The 15,465-nt window shown below is 38.1% G+C and overlaps 1 protein-coding gene and 1 long non-coding RNA gene across 3 annotated transcripts; both read right to left on the bottom strand.

The window, feature by feature from the left end:
• Positions 1 to 969: 969 nt before the first annotated feature.
• On the bottom strand, positions 970 to 4,174 carry LOC132791673 (uncharacterized). Its single transcript, XR_009632924.1, has 4 exons — positions 3,383 to 4,174; positions 3,122 to 3,317; positions 1,269 to 1,541; positions 970 to 1,147 (listed from the first exon to the last, which is right to left on the bottom strand). It is a non-coding gene; the product is annotated as an uncharacterized LOC132791673 (long non-coding RNA).
• An 8,550-nt stretch (positions 4,175 to 12,724) lies between these two features.
• Positions 12,725 to 14,114, bottom strand: LOC132791827 (cilia- and flagella-associated protein 299). 2 transcript variants are annotated; one of them, XR_009632939.1, is made up of 3 exons: positions 13,699 to 14,114; positions 13,170 to 13,648; positions 12,725 to 13,067 (listed from the first exon to the last, which is right to left on the bottom strand). XR_009632939.1 is itself a non-coding variant. In XM_060800923.1 (2 exons), exons 1-2 carry the CDS (start codon positions 14,002 to 14,004, stop codon positions 13,247 to 13,249), a joined length of 708 nt encoding a protein of 235 aa, XP_060656906.1. In that variant the 5' UTR covers positions 14,005 to 14,114; the 3' UTR covers positions 12,725 to 13,246. The 2 variants fall into 2 exon arrangements, 1 of the variants encoding a protein (XP_060656906.1); XM_060800923.1 differs by having other exon boundaries at positions 12,725 to 13,648.
• Between the last annotated feature and the right edge of the window lie 1,351 nt (positions 14,115 to 15,465).

The raw sequence follows: 15,465 nt of genomic DNA, 5'->3' as shown, positions 1-15,465 counted from the left end.
AGTGCATTTTGACATTTTCGTGCGCTTCGTTGAGTTCACAAAGTTAATGGAAAAGCACGCAGGCCAAACAACGATATGTATTCATATCACATGAATTCTCTCTGTGTGTGCGTGTGTATGTGTGTGTGTGTGTGTTGGCCTAAGCAATGGATTCTCTTGGTGCATTGTGTTGCATGAAGGGGGAAACAATGGAAATGTTTGCTTGAAGCCAACCTGGCCAATGCATTTGGTGGCTGCTTCCTTTGCAGTCTTTCACATCCGTTTGCACTCTTTGTTCCCTTTTGCCACCTACTGAGGCATTGTTAGGCTTTGGTAGCTTAAAGTAGGCATCGATTTGTGTCTACTTTCCTAAGCCTGGCTAATTGCTTGACTGCTGCCATTGATCTTATCGATTGGTCGATTGTGTGCTTGATTGTGAAAATTCGGCTTTTATTTTGCCTCCTTTTGTGGTTTGTTTGTGGAAATTTTGCATCTGCATTTGGCAAATATTTATGATATTCTAGTTTTGATTCGAGTTTTATTTTGTTTGCCTTAACACACAATGCTTTTTGCAATTGATGGAATGTTCGAATAAACCTTATCACAAAAAAATCACAACAATGTTTCGAGTGAACAAAGAAAACTTGGCAAATAGCTAGAAAAATCCCATTTATTTTCGGTAGAGTTAAGTCAGGTGCATTGATCTATATGCAGATTGCCTTCTGGAGTTATCAAAAAATCGATTTGGAGAAAATGTCAAACAATGATTTGTTATCGGTAAAAGTCTGTGATAAATTTTTTTTAAATAATTGTGGGAAAATTAAAAATTTACTTTACTGTTGAAGCTATTTTTTTATTCATTAAAACGTATCAAATTTTTTAATACAATTTTTTGAAATTTACTTTGGACTTGTAGCTAGTTTTTATGCATTAAAACTTGTAATAATATTTTAACAAAATTTTGCAGACTAAACTACGAAACTCTCACTAAAAGTTTAACATTTATTCACTCGTATCTAACCTTGTTTTTTAGTCCCCGATTGGGTTGAAATAAATATAATATTCAGCTCTGTGGAAGCGAAAGCAATTTCCTGTCAGTTTTTAGACCCAAGAGCACACTTGACTAACTTTTTTGAGGCCATTTCTCTTGCTGGATTTATTCTGGCACCTGCGGGGTAATAATCACACTTTGTAATTTCATTAACGCTTTCATTTTCAGGAAGCGCCTGTCACTAGCAATTATAAGCAGTGGAAGAAGAAGAGTAGAACAAAGGGGAGGGAAAGCTCACCTGGAAATCCAACTGTGAGTTTTAAGTTAAAATCCTTCTGCGTTTACGCCTCCATTTTTGGGCTACGACGACGACGTCGTTGTGGACGCACCCCCTCGGGGGAAGGCGTGGAGCCATTCACACTGTTTGTTGCACATTAATTTCGCCTTATGAAATCTTTTGCACATTAAATCGCCCGATGAGTAACCCTTTATGGTGGAACGCGCCCCTGCGAGCCACACCCCCTTGATCCATTTATCCCCGTGCCTTTCGTCTATGCTTCGCTTCGACGCCCTACATTGGGAACCAAAAGTTACGCATTAAAAAACCTTTTTTGTTATGCTTGAAAAGTCGTAAAACTCAGTTTTATGAATGCGATTAAGCGCGTGAACTGCACGAAAGCATATTTCACTTGGTCTTCATTTTTTTACACCCCTCCCTCCCACTTCCCCCATTCAGTTACTAGCTGCCTCTCTCTGGCTCTGAATCTGTCTCGACTGTCTGTCTGTCTGTCTGTCCTTGTTTCGCGTCCTACTTTGCTGTTATTCCCGGAATTTGTCATTTTTAATGACTGCGAAAAGAATGCGCTCGTAATTACATGACCAAAGTGGGAAGAAAATACAACAGCAAAAAAATAAAACCAGAAACTCTTTACTATGTGAAGGCGATTTCATTGTATGAGTCTCATAAATTATTTTTACTCATTTTACCCCACAACGAGAATGAGAAAGGATAGTCAGTAATTTTAAATGACATTACTAATTGCGTCAACAATTTGTGGTTCTCTGACTGAATTTGATATTAAGTATGTGGCCATAATTTCAATAGTAAATGATATCAAATTCAAATTTGTTTGTGCTCATTTCTTCTTACGTTAAATCATTTACAGCATTTTCAAAAAATCAAATAAGCTGGCAAATCTTATTAATTCAATTTAAACTCGAAGTGCTGTTAAAATCAAGTTGATTATAATTAAAATTAATTTAAATACTGCAAATATTTTCACGGCAATTTCAGACGCTTCAGCTCGAGTGCTGGCATATAAATTACGTTTATTAATTATAGCAAGCAGATATAAATTATGAAAGATGTGTGTTGTATTATTTTTTTGTTGTATATTTTCTCTGTTCTTTAGAGAGTATTAATAATTTTTTGTATAGCACATCCTCAATAAATAATGCAATAAATAACAGCTAACTTTCTATTTGTTTCATAGTCAGTTTTATCAACAAAAAAGTAAGAAAGCTACAGTCGAGTGTGTTCGACTCTGAGATACGCGCTATGCATTTTCAATAAAACCAGATTCTAAGAATATAAAAAAATATTCCACAAAAATACTTAATTATACGATATGCTACATTTGGTATATTGAAATAGTATTACAAAATATACATTAGAGTGCAGAATATATCCGATGGGCTTTTTTGCCATACAAAAGTACATATTTAAATAACTTTTTACAATTTTTATCTGATGCCAAACAAATCTCCAGAAATTAAAAATACTATACTTACTATTGTATGTACAAAAAAATCTCCGCTTCAGCTTTAAAATTACCCTTGTTATTCGATTATGTAAATTCGAAATGTAAATAAACTTCATCTGCGTGCAAACATAACAAATAATTTTGAACATGTTACAGCACTATCTCTTATAGTCTCTGAGATCGTGTGTTACACACAGACGGATATGGCTATATTGACTGTTGATGCTGATCAAGAATATATAATATATACTTTATGGGGTCAGAGATGCCTCCTTCTGCCTGTTACATAAATTTCCTGTCAGCACAAAGTTATAATACCCTTCTACCCGATAAGTAGCCGGTATAAAAAGTAATTCAGCATTGCATTACATAGTTGGAAAACACTCACCAGAGCTGTCCTTAATTATAGAGCTTAACGTGAAGAGCATGAAAACGTCGTTCTTTGGTAAAATTTCTACCTTTTCATTTAGCTGTTTGGCTGCCTGAATTGCAGTTATAACTAAGTAGCATGCACCAGCACCTCCATCCCCCCTTTTCATTCATTCAACTATGTTCTGCTCTGCATCACGCCATTCACTCGCATCCTGAGGAGGAGGAGGAAAAAATGAGAGGGTGGCAAACTCTTAGCGCAATTTGCTATTGTTCTCACTGGCAGCCACTACTTAAATCCGTTTCCTCAGCTGCTTGTCTTTCATTTTAGTCAGCTTTTCAGCCAGCTTGTCGTCAGCGTCATCCTTGAAGGTGGCAATGTCTATGCTCTGCTCTGTTCTGCTCTGTTCTGCTCCGCTCTGCTTTGCCTTCCGTCTGTCCTGCGTCCATTCGCTTGGCTGGCTTCGCTTTCTTTCTATTTGGCGTAGCATTCGCACTTAAGTGATTTTGACACTTGTCCTACTTTCCATGCGTTGATTTTTGTGTCAGCACTACTCAAATAGTACAGCGTAGCTCCTCCCCCCCCCCCTCTCGGTAGGCTGCGCTGTTGCAGCTGCTGAAGTTGTTCACCTTTCAATACGCTGCTTCTCAGCCCTGGCAGCCACTACAGGAACTCTTCCATCTATTTTTTTTTTTTTTGTTTTTCTGTGGCAGAACTTGCAGCTACACGTAAAGTGGCAGCAACTTCAGTTCCTGGTACTTTTTTGCTCTCCTCTTTTTTGCATTTTCCGATGCGTTCTTCTCTTTTATTTGCGTTCGTTAGTTGTTGTTGCTGTTGCCGTTGCTGTTGCTCGTGATCTACGGCTGTCATCATTCTGTTCATATAACTCGACGTCATCAACGTCTTTGGTTTGCCAGCGAAAACAACAACAACGCCAACGGCACAGCAACAACAACAATGGCAACTGAAGTGCACTTTTGTGGTTTTTCCTTGTGATTTGTGTGTCCTTCTTTGTATGTGTGTGTGTGTGTGTGGGTGTGTGTGTGTGGGTGTGTGTGTGTGTTGGTGTGTGTGTGTGTTTGTGGTTTGTCTCTGACAGCATTCAGTCACTGCTCACTCCTGGCATGCTTCGTTTTTTCCTTTTGCTCTGCCCTTCAACTTTGCTTTGGCTCGCTTTTTGTTTGTCTTGGCCATATTGTTGTTTTGCCTTTTTGAGCTTGGGCTCAACCAAGGACTTCAGAGCTTGCTCACAATATAAAAATATAAACGCATTAGAAACGATTTGTGCGCATGATATGCGCTTCAAAATGCAACTGGTTGCCACAAGCAACAGTTGACGATCCCCAGCAAAAAGTAATCGAAATATTTGCCCCAAAAAGTATGCTATATTTTTGGTGTCTAGCGCAAAAGTTGTGTAAATTAAATCATTTCCGGCAAAGAGCAACTTTTTGGTGGGCCAAAAAAGTTGTGACAAGAAATTTTGTAGCTTTTCATTTCTTTTGTGCAAGTAAAGCTAACAACACACATAGGCAGAGAGAAAGAGGGAGGATGAGCAGAGAGAGAGAGGAAGACAGAAAGTCACTTTGGCATTAAAAACTAATTTTATTTCTAATTAATTTTGACGTCTCGTCGTTTGTGGTTAAATATTCTGGCACGCGAAGGCAGCTGAGTTTCTTTATGGGGCGGGCTTTGAGGCGAAGTCATTAAAAAAGTTGCCAAAGACTTGCACACACACATACACACACTCATAGACAGATAAACTTTCCGCACGTGCGGGGGAATATATGTATGTATGTATGTATATGTGTGTGTATTTAGTTGTCAGCGTCAGTTACGTCGCACATTTTAAATGCCTCAAAATAAAATTAACAAAGAAAAAGCCGTAAAATGTCACCGCAGCAGGTGTACATATGTAATACATACACACACACACTCGCACACCCTCTCATGTGTGTGTATGGCTGATTGTGTGCAAGTTGTGGTGCTTTTGGCTTGGCATGCCCAAAGCCTCACATTATCCAGCAATGGGCGCTCAAGTTGACGGCTTTTGGTAAAATTTGAAATGAAAGGCAACCGACAACGATTTTACTTCCGCTGCCGCTGCCGCTTCCCTCCCTCATCTTGTGCTCTGTCTTCTTCGACCACATAAAATTGTGTGAACATTCTGTGCAATCTTGGCAGCTGAAAAACAAGAAGCAGACTCATGACGACGGCAAATGGAAGTGATGAAAAACCACTACGAATTAAATATGTGTTTTAGTTTGTTTCTCTCAAAAAAAAGTTGCTTTTCGTTTTTGGCCTCTCAATTTGCTTGTTTTTTAGAATTTCTGGCAGCTCAAAAAAACTTTTACAGCTAACAAAGTGGCTTTGTTTCAACAACTTTGACTTGCAAAAAACCCCATTGAGTTATTTAAAGATGCGTTTGCTCTCTCACTTTGAAGTGTAGATTAAGAGATTAAGTGTGGGTTGAAATGTTAACGCTTTAAAGAAATGTCAGTATAGTAATTGGAAATTAAACCTGCATTATTTCTTTGTTTTATGATAATGCTTTAAAGGAATTTTAATATAGCAATTAAAATTAAAAAGTATCACAACTATTTGGTTTGCATTTCTTTAATTTAATAAGTGAGTAACTATTGCCATAAAATATGTTACTGGTTTGAAATGAATTTCCATCGGATGTCAAGTATTTGTTTAATAAGTTTTAATCCGGATACGTAACGCACAATCTGCTGCAGTGTACTTCCGGCAGCAATCAATGAGGCTCGTCAATGAAAAAAGAAGTAGAGTGTAAAAATTAAATAAAGGCCTCATCGATTGCCGGCGTAACTCAGTTTGTGGCACAATTAAGTATGCCACACCTACGTCCAGACAGCGAAAAAGAGATTCAAAGAGAGAGAGAGAGAGAGAGAGAAGAGAGAGGAGTGAGAGAAACCACGCTTTAAAAACCACTGTTGACATTGCTTCATTTGCACTTTATGTGCTGAGTTCGTGCCACGCAGGCTCTGCTGCAACTTGTGCGTTGTGTAATTGTTTCATTTAACTGCATTTAATTGAATATTTCACGCGCGTTTGTTTATGTGCAACGACAGCACCAGCAACAACAACAACGCCAATTGCAATGATAAATTGTTTACGCGATTTAAGTAAATAAATGCATTTAAAATGCCAACCATAACTGTTCGTCTCTCCGTCTGTCTGTCTGCCTCTCTTTCTCAGTCGTTCGTCCGGCAATTGCCAATTGACGATTGCTGATGACCATGTTGCACATTCACTGCGGGGATTATCAATGTAAACAGCGACAGCGTGAAATTCGCCGCAGCAAATAGCGTCTGTCAAGGTTCTTAAAGTCTCAGTGCTGTGGCTGTCTCTCGCCTTCAAGGTTTGCCACAATTTGTGTGGCAGCCACATTGAAGCTACCGCATTTGTTTATTAGTTTTGATAAAGCCATAAAATGACAGCAGGTCGCCCTCATGTGAGGCAAAGCAAACAAACTCTGACACTAAGCGCTTTAAGATTTGACCTCGCTTTGGGTTTTTCCTCTATACCCTGTAGAGTGAGCGTAGATGCCAAGCGGGTATAATGTTTAGCTGAGATTGAAGGCAACAATTAAAAGATGTGTGTAGCTTTAATTTTACTTTTACTTTACTTTTGCTATTTATTCTTAAATTTTTTTTTTAAATTGCTTGTGTATTTTTCTGGTTTATTGCAAATTGCATTCCTCAATTATGTAATTTATTCAGTGCTAGTTTTAGTCTAGTCTTTTAATTTAGCAAAAGTCACATATGTATAAATCATTTATTTTGAAAATATTTAGGTATTTCTTTTTGATGATTTCTTAGTTGTTATTGCTAATGCACTTTCTGATTTATTGTGTAATTTGACGAATAATTTTCTAATTTATTCAGAGTATATTTCTTGCTCATTTTCTCTGCTGACACTATTGATGCTCTACTTGCATGAATGGTCTCTTTCAATTCACATTCTCTCGCTTTCTACTGCTTTTTTTATAGGGTATACACCAAAGCCAGTCCTAACTAATTTGTACTCCAAGTGCTTTGTTGCCTTTTTTGTTGGCTGTGTTTGGCTTTAGTTTTTGTTGTGGTATCAAAAATGCCGTTGCCGCTAAACCTTTGAGCAAACGCAAATAAAATGCACACGTACACACATACAGAGCCAATTCTTGTTTGCCTATCCATGTCAGATGTGTGAGTGTGTGTGTGTGTGTGGACATTTTGTTTACACGGCTACGGGGCGTATGAGGGCTCTGTGTCGAGTACGAGTGCGAGAATATTTACATACATTTTTCTCTCTACGTACGAACAGAGAAATAAGCTGCAAATATACGAGTATTACGCATACGCCGCGTTGCACCAGCATCAGCATCGAACAATTTGCATAGCAGATGAAACAATTGAAAATGCGACGACCACAAACAGATCGACAAGCTCGTCCATAGAAGCGTCGCTCATTAAGAGAGAGTTCAGTCAAGAGTTGAAAGGGAATTTACGAGTAATTTTACGGCAAGTTTTTTTCAGCCAGCTCTTGACGTATCCCTAACATAATTATTTAAATTTACTCCAAAGTTGCTTTATGCTTTTGTGTCACTTTCAGGATAAGCTTGTCATTTAATAAATTAACTAACTTTTCGTGTACATGAATGTAGTTGCTAAAGTGACAACTCACGTCTTGTCTTAGCTTTTCATTTAAAATCAAAACTTGGCTTCGCACGCTGCATACTGCAGTTGTGGAAGATTTTGTTCCTCAATACTTGCTTCATTAGCTATTCAAAAGTTGGCGTGCTAGCTAGTAGTATATCAGGCGGGATTCATCAGCATCAAGGACTTGCCACAAACTGCAGCCATAATGTTTGTCTGCCTCATGCGAAGCGAGCAAGCAAGCGAGCTTTTTGGCTGCCTTGAATTTCACCTCCTCGTTTTTCGTGTCTCTTTCGTCGACTTTTGCCATTGCCACTTTGTCTTGCTTTGTTGGTTTTCTGCGGCAGCCACAAAACTTATGCCGCCACTTTATGAAGATGAGGCATTGCAGCAGTGGCAGCAACAGCGGCTTCGGCGTTGCTGTGGCGCATAAATTAATGAAAATTTATTTATGCCCCAAAAATATGGAGCAAACAACGGAGAAACGATGTGGCATCAAATGTTTTCCAGTGCATTAGGCACACAGACGCACACATCACCCATATTCATGTCTGGTATTGTTGTCGTGTGCACTAGCAGCCACAACAACAACAACGACGAAGGCATCAAAAGCAGCAGCAGCAACAGCAGCAGGAGAAGAAATGACAGCTCAATGAGCTAATGGCATGCAACTTCAACTGCTGTGAGAGTTGTTTACTACACATAACATTATATGAGTACGAGTACTATGTATGTTAAGCTGGCAGCTACTTTTCGTAATGACCTATCTTCACAGATCAGACTCATAGAAGCACACTATAAATAGAAATGTCTTGATACCCACTACTATTCTAAATTTAATAGTATACTAATACCAAATATAGCTTTCGGTAAATTTAAGTTTTTTTTATATATTATTTTAGTAAGAATAATACCGAAATGTTTTTGATACCTCCTACCCATAGGCTAGCAATCTGGTATATTTTGAATGTACTATTATATCGATTTACCAAATAGAGCCTTCGGTATATTTGTTTAGTATTTTCTGGTATATTCATTTGGTAACAATAATTCCGCACTGTGTTGCTTCTATTGACATTGGGTAGCTTTCTTACTTGATTAAAATACGCGATAGAATCTAGTATATTTTAAACATAGTAATATATCAATATTCCAATTTCAATATTCCAATAGCCTTCGGTATATTTTTTTAGTATTTTTTGGTATATTCATTTCTTAATTGATTAAAATACCCGCTACCCATACGGTAGAAGGTTGTCAATCTAGTATATTTTTTCAACGGAATGGTATATCAATATACCAAATATAGCCGTCTGTACATTTTAGTATTTTTTGGTACATTCATTTAGTAAGAATAATACTATAAAATAAGTTTTTGCTTAAAACACGTTTACCATAAGTTTTAACTATTCTTATAATCTGCCATTTCTTAAATATGCAATATAAATTTAATTTGTTGGCAACGTGCTCAAACTTTTTCAAGGCTAACGACCAAGGTGAGTATTAGCTATTGTTGTCTTTTTGTATTTCTTTTTGGGTTGGTATTGCAGGCAAATGACTTTTCCTGCCACTTGCCAAATGGTCAACATTATACTTGCTTCACCAGCTCACAAAACCAGCTGGCTTTTGTGCATTTTGTGTGTCTCTATTTCACTACATTCCTTTTTATTTTTTTTTGGGTGCTCTCTTTTTGTGTTGCATGCAGTTTCCGGTTCCGTTTGGCTTCCACTTGACTTCCGTTGCGCTTGTCACTTGTTTTGCATGTCGTCACGCGCTTGTCCTGCACTTTAACTGCACTTATCTTGCAGTCCTCAGTCCAGTTGCTTGGACATTGTGTAGCTGCTTTGTCGAAAATGTCAACAAAATGCGAACTGAACGCATAAGATAGCACACATTAGCTAACATCTACACGTATTTAGGAAAGACGGTGGCAAGGGCGGAGGGATGTTGGCCTTTTTTTATGTGCTCTTGCCACATCATCAATTACACATTTTACAACTTCTGACTAACTGTCTGGGGACGGCAGAGCGACGTGCTGGGCCACTGACAAAACAGACATAAATCAAACATTTCCCACGTTGCGAAACAATTTCCGGCTGCATGGCAACTCAAGACTGCCACCATGTGTAGCACGCTCTCGCTCTGTGTGTGTGTGTGCGTCTATCTTTTTGCTGAATTTTATTTATGGCATCCGCCAAAACACAGACAGCAAGAGACAGACACACAGAGGCAGACAGACAGACATATGATATATAGACAAAATGACTTCAGTTAGAAAATTTACAATTGCTTTTACTTGATACATAATTGTTGTTGTTGCTGTTTGATGTTGCTGTTGTTGTTGCTGCTTTTTGCTGTTGCTGGTTTTGGCGCTTTTGTATTGCATTTTGATTTGTGGTTTACAAGCTTTTGTCTGGCTCATAAATTTGGCTTATAACATTTTGCATGACGTTGTATGGTTGGTTTAATGGCAACTGATAGCAGTCCAAAATGTTGCAATTCTAAATGAAAATCTCTCGAAACTTTTGTTGCTTCTGCTGCTGCTGCTGCTGCTGATGCTCAACATTGCGTATACGCAACGTAATTTAATTCAGCTGAATTGATATTCAATTACATTTTGTGCAGCAGCAGGAATTGTTGAGAAATTGAATTTGTGTTGAATTTACTATGATAAATTTATGTTTTTGTTTCAGGCACGAGCAGACAGCTCAACAATTGCTGCCATTTGTGGCAAGTTGAAGCCACAGAAAGTTGTTCAATTTGTCACACAGAAAAGCGAGGAAACTTTAACTTTCCGCCGTCTCGCCCCTCCTTAATAACAAAGTTGTGTGTGTATATATTGCAAGGAGTAGTGTAGAGTGAGCTCAAAGAATTCTTTAGTTTGGCCACCTTTCGCATTGCCAATTTACGCTTTATATACGAGTCTCGTTCGGGCCATTTGCGACAGAGCAACGCAGTGGGCAAAGGCAAAGGACCACAAACTGAACCTGAACCCAATTCAATCAGCCCTAGGACCTAGAGGAACTCACAGCTGCCGCTAATAGCAATGTGGTGTACTTTCAGTTCGAGTTTGTCACTTTGGCAGATACCCTGTAATAACCAGACTCCGTCCTAAATTTTCGTTTGTTAAAGTAACTTAATTTCACGGAATTAAATATTTTATTTCCCCAATTTTATTACCTCTTTTGTGCAGGGTATTCAAGTCACATTTCATTTGATTTGTTCATTATTTTCATTATTGGTCACATTTTATGATTGTTTTTGTTGTTGCTTTTTTGCTTGCTTCGATGCTCGAAAGACTGACTGACTGACGGACTGCCGAGGCTGAGGCATTTGTGGCATGCAACATAATTTAATATGTCTTCCTCTCCTCTCCATCCTTGAGCTGCTGTTTTTATGTGCTACCTTGGCGTTCACTTTATTGTCCCGCTTTATGTGTTTATTTGGCTTGAAAGGGTTTTGCTCTGGGATTCTCCACTTTGCACGTGTAGCATTCCAATCCAGAGTGCTTAAATTATTTATTAGACATATTTTGCGACAGCTTACACACAGCCTTGACTACGTCGAGCATTATTATGATTTCCAGAACGAGCACATGGCCAGGGTCAGCACATAAATTATGAGCACTTTATCTGACCCTTGGACCCAAAGCATCTAATCAGCAGCATGAAACACACAGCCTGTGCCCAAGTGTTCTGCAAAACACTTTCTTTCGCCAGGCAGTAAAGTGGCGAAATGGCCGGGAAAATGTTTCACTATTTAGTTTATAATTTAATTATTCATTGACCCAATTATTTGCACATTTTTGCCAATTAAGTTGACAGCAAACAGGTGCAATTGATATGCTATCTATCAATATTTAATACCTTTACGCACATTGCATGTAACAATATGAAAATGTCATAAATTGCAAAAAGCAACGAGTGGTTGGCATAATTGACAATCGAATTTGTCATAAATAAAAGCAAATCAAGTTTTATGTGAAAGTATTTTCCTCTCTCTCTCTGTGTTTTTCTGCTGTTGATTTTAATCAAAAAGGGACGGAGTGAAAGAGATGTTGTTTATGAGTCGAAAACAAATTGTGGCAGTAAATTGCAAGTTGATTTCATGAAATTTATTTGCTTTGTAAAAAGCAAACTCAATGCACACAAACAGACAGAGCAAAGGATTGCACTAAGGCAGAGGAAAATTCATTGTCTGACTATGTACGAGAAATTTAACATATCTTAATGCACACACATAGAGTGTCAGACAGATATATGAATGAAGCTAACTTCGCAGTGAGCTGCACTGACTTAACTGGCAAATTGAGCAAATATTTATTTGCATTTTTGTGAGGGCCCGTGAGAGTGCCTCAAGGCTGGCTGAGGGCCGAGTGAATTCACCAGACAATCTGAATGTGAATCTGCCAGATACGAATATGTACGAATGCGAATGCGAGCAGCAGTAGAAGTAGAAGTAGTCCGTGTTTTCTTCCATTTGCACCTGCACTCCGGCACTTAATGTTTATTTTAATTGAATTGCCAACTCAAGGCTCTTTGTCCAAGGACACTGGCAAGGTTATCTAGCCCAGTTTAGTTGAGAATTCAGTTGAGTTTGTCGGTATCCAACTAGCACCAGATATTTACTGTCCAGCATAAATTAGCAGCTGCTCTGGTAATTTCGTATGCAAATTGAATTTTATATGCCATGACAAATGGCATTTAAATCATAATTTAAATACATTAACTATTTATTTAGTTTGACCACACTGCATTACCTTGTTAAATCATTAAAGCGCATGAAAACAAAATATTCAATAGAAGCGAAATTAAATGCAGAGCTGTTGATAATCAAATTCAAATAAAAACAAATTGCACAACCTTCATATATTTTATATAGTTAGAATATGTATTTAATTCCCCAGTTTAAGGTAGATTTAATCTAGTTCTTCATTTAGTTCTACAATAAAGACTTAATTAACTTTCAGTCCCATAAGTCTACATATTAACAACTATATTAAATAATTGATAGTAAGAATATCAAAACCCAAATGGACAAACATAACAAGCTGCTGTTTAGTGCAAGATATTTCTGCTGCAGTTAAGTAAACGTAAAATATTATAAAGCTGAGGCAATTTCCGCTCTGTGATGCTGGCCAGCTGCTCACTTTGCCCCAACTAAGGGAGGCCTCAAAATGTCCATCAAAACGTCAGCAGGCATAACTGTGGCCGGCGCAGTCAAACTGATAAGATATGAAAAGCAATTTACGTAAACTGTCAACGACAAATTCGCTTTGGCAATGGCCAGTCAGGCATCCTGGCATCCTGGCAGGAAGAACGTACAGGACACAGCCCAGAAGAGACCGCAGTCAATGGAATTAAATTACAATACCCTTCAAATTGGGGGTATATGGAGTAAATAATCACCATGTCATATATTCCCCTTTATAATTATGACAACTTAAAGCCGCATGACTGTCATGACAGCCATCGCGTAAACCCGGCTAATTGAAGCGTCTGACAACATGATCGAAGAAAATGCATTGGCCATAAATGCTGGAGGTGAATGTGCTGCGAGTAACATTTCTCGTGTGGCTGCAATGGCAACCGGCGTTGACACAGAGGATCTTGTGATCACCGCGATGCATCATCAGCAAACTGTGCGCTCCCTCTGCAAACACCTGAAAGTTGTCACTGTCATTGATGAGTATTCGATTCTTGTTCCAATCAAAGAAACTCAGGTGATGCGTTTGTGGCATTAGCTTGGCTTTGCCCTCGAATATGGCGGGCCAATTGACATAGTGCTGTGACATTTTAAAGCGTGACTCTCTAAAAGTCTGCTCCAAGTCAATAAACCCCGACACTTCGAGGCCCTTCTTCGAACGCATCAAAAGAAAGATAATCGTCTAATGAGGAAGTAAATCAATGACAAATTCAACGTATATTTTATACTTGCCGCCAACTGTTTGCTGAGCAATGAAAACTCCCGTTTGGCGAACTGCTGCAGCACATGATCGTTGCCATTGTAGCCTTGACCGAACAGCGTATCTTCGCTGATGGCCCTTGGGTGCATAATATTGTCCAATTTCTTACGCTGGTCCGTGAACTCATTGCGACTCAGCAAGCGTCCCATACAGTTCTTGCCACAGGCGTTCTTTATGAAAGTCCTGCTGACATTCAAGTTGCGAAGATAACGCACATCGTTAATGGTGATAAAGTGATCCAAGTACTCCTCATACGACTCGAAATCCAGCACATTCATGATCAAAATATTACAACATAAAAATCGGAAACAAAGAAAAATAAAATCAATTCAAATGTAAGTGTGTTTGCATGTGGAAAACAATCTGAAAACTTTAAACTGCCAGCTGACAACAAAATCATTGCTGAAGGGTTCAAAATTTTGTGTGAGCCTTTATGGCATTTTTTGCTTCGTGTGGCACAAAATAATAATTAAATACTATTGAGCACACACACATACACACACACACAGATGCCCACATGCAACATTTTGCTCGTGTTGCAAATTTAATAAATGGAAAAACTTTACAATGCCCCTCGCCGAAAAGTTGTGCATATTTTCAATTACAGTTTTCTATGTGCGGTACGAAGCGACGACAACTGATGTAAGCACACACACTCACACACAAACATATATTCACATACACACTCACACACACTCTTGCACACTTTGGCGCATATGAAACTAATTACTTCATCAACATTTTAAAAGAGTGCGCCATGCGAAAATTTCATATTCAGCCTGAAAGTATGCAATATTTTTTTATCAAATCATTTTTCGCCATTTTGCACAGATTCCGCACACTTCCGGCAAATAAAGGGCGTATAAACTGTTTATTCAACTGCTAATATTGTGCAGATAATCGCGCATTCAATTAATTGAATTATATTTATTTAACTTCAATTTAAATTAATTCCACTGTTTCATTTGTGCAACTAACCACAAATCATTCAGAGAGAAAGTGACTACTCTAGGCAACACTAGGCACATTATTTTGTGCACTGAGCTAGACACAATCAATTGAGTAATCAAAATTAGCATATAAATTGAGGGATGCTTTAAGGTAGGTATTAGAAGTTGGAGTTTTTATTATTTGAAACTCTATTCGGTTTTTCACATAAATGCATGAATATATCTACGATTAATATCTTTGATGTTTGTTTTCCTAATTTTTCTTAAACTTTTTCTATGTACAATTAATTAATACTCTAGTATTGGGAATATCCTTACTTCATCTTTATCCTTTGTTTTTGGTTTTTATAATTTTGCTTACATTTTCAGGGGATGAATTGTATAAGCTCGTTGCTATAGTTATTGCAAATATCCTTATTAAATTGTTCAACTAAAACTTTAATACACTTACACAAATGTAATACAAGTTTATTAAAGCATTAACTAACTAACTCCAGTCTACCTCATTTATTCCACAAATTTACAGGGTAATTCAAAGTGCAGTTTTATTATGCTTGCGCGCTTACTTGTTTTCAATTTGAGAACAATACAAAAATGCTGGCATGCTTTTTCAATTGTGTGTGCGAGTGTGTGTATAAGTGTGAGCTGGGTTGTAAGTTTGTATGCGTGTGGGTGTGATTGTGAGAGAGTGTGCGTGTACTTTTACGCTATTTAAACACGATTCCCCACTGTTTGCTGTTGTTGCCGTCGCTGCTGCAATTAACATGCTGCCTCTGCCATTACAACTGC

Source organism: Drosophila nasuta, chromosome 2L (genome assembly GCF_023558535.2).
Source record: "Drosophila nasuta strain 15112-1781.00 chromosome 2L, ASM2355853v1, whole genome shotgun sequence".
NCBI lineage: Eukaryota > Metazoa > Arthropoda > Insecta > Diptera > Drosophilidae > Drosophila > Drosophila nasuta.
The sequence above is the reverse complement of the archived record's forward strand: the minus strand, read 5'-3'. Positions and strand labels throughout refer to the sequence as shown.